At 38.3% G+C, this 3,529-nt stretch overlaps 1 protein-coding gene across 1 annotated transcript; it reads right to left on the bottom strand.

The window, feature by feature from the left end:
• Positions 1-327: 327 nt before the first annotated feature.
• LOC101279527 (RNA-binding protein 3-like) lies at positions 328-1,111 on the bottom strand. The gene has a single exon (XM_033420406.2). The coding sequence runs from the start codon at positions 1,040-1,042 to the stop codon at positions 578-580; it is 465 nt and encodes a 154-aa protein (XP_033276297.1). The 5' UTR covers positions 1,043-1,111; the 3' UTR covers positions 328-577.
• Positions 1,112-3,529: the final 2,418 nt, after the last annotated feature.

The raw sequence follows: 3,529 nt of genomic DNA, 5'->3' as shown, positions 1-3,529 counted from the left end.
GGTGAAAGACATCCTAAACGCTACATGAAACACAACAGAATATTTGTTTCTTCCAGTGTTAAGAAAAAAATGACAGATATTTTTAAGAAACTTCTATATAGTCAAGGCAGAGATCTGGAGTAAAAAACACCTCTAAGTAATCATGTTCTTCATTTCTTATAGTTACAGTTAGAAATTGCTTCCTAATCACGATTAAACATTGTGTACAGGTGTTTAAAATGTTCCTAGATGCACATTACTTTAAAAAATCAGTATGGGCAAACATTTTTTGCTAGAACCGACATTCCTGAGAGCCCCAACTAAAAAACTGGTAAAAAATATCCAGACTCCACAAATGTCTCAGAATTTGTCTTTAAATGGGAGAAAAATTTAAAAAAAAAAAACACATGGAACTTTATGAAAGGTCTTTAACAAGCTACCTTGGGAGCTCTACTCAAAGAAAGAAGTTGATGTAACTAAAACAGATGTTTCAGTGCAGCTCCAAAAATCTTTATAAATACAGCCATTTGGAGGGATGGTGCTGGATCAGAAGAAGTTTTATTCCTTGTGTATCTACATTAGGTGTACATGCCTCATCTCAGTTGTCATAATTATCCCTGTAATTTCCTCCTGAGTAGTGGTCATAACCACCCTGGCTTCTGCCGCCATAGTCTCTGGACCTTCCATATCCATATCCTCCAGGTCGGCTGTCATACCTGCCACTTCCATAGCCCTGGTCCCCACCACTTCTAGAGTAGCTGTGACCACGCCCATAGGCCCCAAAGGCACCCCCTCTTGTTCCTTGGGCCAACTTGCCCGTGTGGTCTCCACGGATCTGACGACCGTCCAGAGACTCTCCATTCATGGCTCTCATGGCATCTGAGGCATGCTCTGGATTGGTGAAGGTGATGAAGCCAAAACCCCGGGATCGCTGAGTCTCCCAGTCCGTGACAACAACCACCTCAGAAATAGGTCTGAAGCTGCTGAAGTGGTCTTCCAGAGCCTGCTCATCAGTGTCGAAGTTGAGCCCTCCCACGAAGAGCTTCCCTTCTTCAGAGGACATGGCGGTAAATTCAAGTCCTGGAAATTAAGTAAAAGGCCAAAGAAACAGCTACCGCCAAGAAGCCGAGAGACTGGGCTGTCATTTCTTTTTGTAGGCTAGACTAGAGTATAATTCACACAGATTTCCCTATTCACAGGAGTATCTGGAATGCATTTTTAGATGAAGTTAATATCACAAATTGTGGCTATCAGTTTTGATATTATCAAAGAAGTATTAAAAAGAACTTGTCTATCTTTAATGCAGATTATAATCTTACAGTACAATAGTAAAATAGTGTCTCACAAGGGAGCTCTTTCTTTTTTTTTTAGATTGTGGTTTTTTTTTTTTTAACATCTTTATTGGGGTATAATTGCTTTACAATGGTGTGTTAGTTTCTGCTTTATAACAAAGTGAATCAGTCATACATAAACATATGTTCCCATATGTCTTCCCTCTTGCGTCTCCCTCCCTCCCACCCTCCCTATCCCTCCAGGCTGTCACAAAGCACCGAGCCAATATCCCTGTGCCATGCGGCTGCTTCCCACTAGCTATCTACCTTACTATGTTTGTTAGTGTGTATATGCCCATGACACTCTCTCGCCCTGTCACAGCTCACCCTTCCCCCTCCCCATAACCTCAAGTCCGTTCTCTAGGAGGTCTGCGTCTTTATTCCTGCCTTACCCCTAGGTTCTTCATGACATTTTTTTTTCTTAAATTCCATATATATGTGTTAGCATACGGTATTTGTCTTTTTCTTTCTGACTTACTTCACTCTGTATGACAGACTCTAGGTCTATCCACCTCATTACAAATAGCTCAATTTCGTTTCTTTTTATGGCTGAGTAATATTCCATTGTATATATGTGCCACATCTTCTTTATCCATTCATCCGATGATGGGCACTTAGGTTGTTTCCATCTCCGGGCTATTGTAAATAGAGCTGCAATGAACATTTTGGTACATGACTCTTTTTGAATTTTGGTTTTCTCAGGGTATATGCCCAGTAGTGGGATTGCTGGGTCATATGGTAGTTCTATTTGTAGTTTTTTAAGGAACCTCCATACTGTTCTCCATAGTGGCTGAACCAATTCACATTCCCACCAGCAGTGCAAGAGTGTTCCCTTTTCTCCACACCCTCTCCAGCATTTATTGTTTCTAGATTTTTTGATACAAGGGAGCTCTTTATGCACTGCTGCATTAGAAGTTTATTTGAAGAAGTGGAAGAATTTGATCACTCTTTGGAAATCAATTCAGCTATTTCTCATGACTAAGTTTCCCTTAGAAAGAAAGCCTTTATTGTTTTCCCTCAAAACAGTGCTGTTTGTCTACTATTTTATCTAAGGAACATTTTGTCAACCAAAAAATAATTCCTCATACAAGTGCAGATTCATTAGTGTAATTTAAATTAATTCTTGTCAAATATAGTGAGTTTGAAAAATGAAAACGTGTGGCTGTAGAATAATGAAAAGGCATTTTTCTCAGGTTGTTTTTCTGCCACACTTAGGAAGTGGGGAAGAGGGAAGGAGAAAGTGAGAATGAGAGGGGGAATGGGAGGAGGAGGTGGGGAGGGGGAAAAGTACTCCATTCAGTTGTAACTATTCAGAAGGTAAACGTGCATTTCTTTTTTTTTTTTAATAATTGAAATTTCCTCTGTCTTTATATGCCTTTTGAAAAATTATCTAACATTGTAGAAGTAATTTTTAAAGTATTGGATGCTTATGGCTCTTAATACCTTGCCTTTGCAGAGGCATAAGTAATAATTTACTCAGTAACAAGCAATAACATCAAAAAAGGAGTTTCATTTACTTAGAACCTGAATAGTATACACTCTGAAAGGCTTTAACGTTTTTTTTCCTTTTTCTTTACTTTATTAAAGCATTATGAAATTTTGAATATATGTCAGCTCTGTGCCAATCTCAAATTTGTTTACTTAGTCGTTCTTATTTTTTCCCTTGTTAAACATGCGTTTCTGAGGTCTAAATATCGGCATCTGATGGGAATTCTGATACGGTAATGATAGCTTCATTAAATCACTGTGATAACATAATTCCTGGGATTCACTTTCAATGGCTTCAAGATGTCTCATGTTCTTGTATCTGTCTGAATTTCTGTATAGTTTATTTTCCTTCATAATGCCAAAAGAAGACACACAACCTGTAGTAGTATGCTACTTGAATGATCTAAGTTGTTTGAACAAGCAAGGAGACATTTTTCTTTCGCTGATTCATTTCATGTTCTATTGAGTTGGGCACTTATATTTTACTATCAATAGTATAATTTTTTAGAAAATTAACATGAATAATGTGCAGCCATGGAAAACTTTTCCTTGCTAGGTTCTTTGGCCGGTCTAATAAATTAAATTGATATAAGACAGACTAACAGAAGAAACAAATTTAGTTATGTACATATGGGAACCCCACAAAGACATGACACTTAAAGGCAGTCAGCCAGTTGAGGCTTATATGCTATCCTGAGCTAAGGGTAGAGATATGGGTCTGGGGCTTCAAA

Source organism: Orcinus orca, chromosome 9 (genome assembly GCF_937001465.1).
Source record: "Orcinus orca chromosome 9, mOrcOrc1.1, whole genome shotgun sequence".
Taxonomy (NCBI): Eukaryota; Metazoa; Chordata; class Mammalia; order Artiodactyla; family Delphinidae; genus Orcinus; species Orcinus orca.
Note: the sequence above shows the minus strand (reverse complement) of the source record. Positions and strands in the feature narration are given on the sequence as shown.

Bases quoted from the DNA above. Each gene is read 5' to 3' on its own strand.
- LOC101279527 (XM_033420406.2), bottom strand. From the start codon at position 1,042: ATGTCCTCTGAAGAAGGGAAGCTCTTCGTGGGAGGGCTCAACTTCGAC.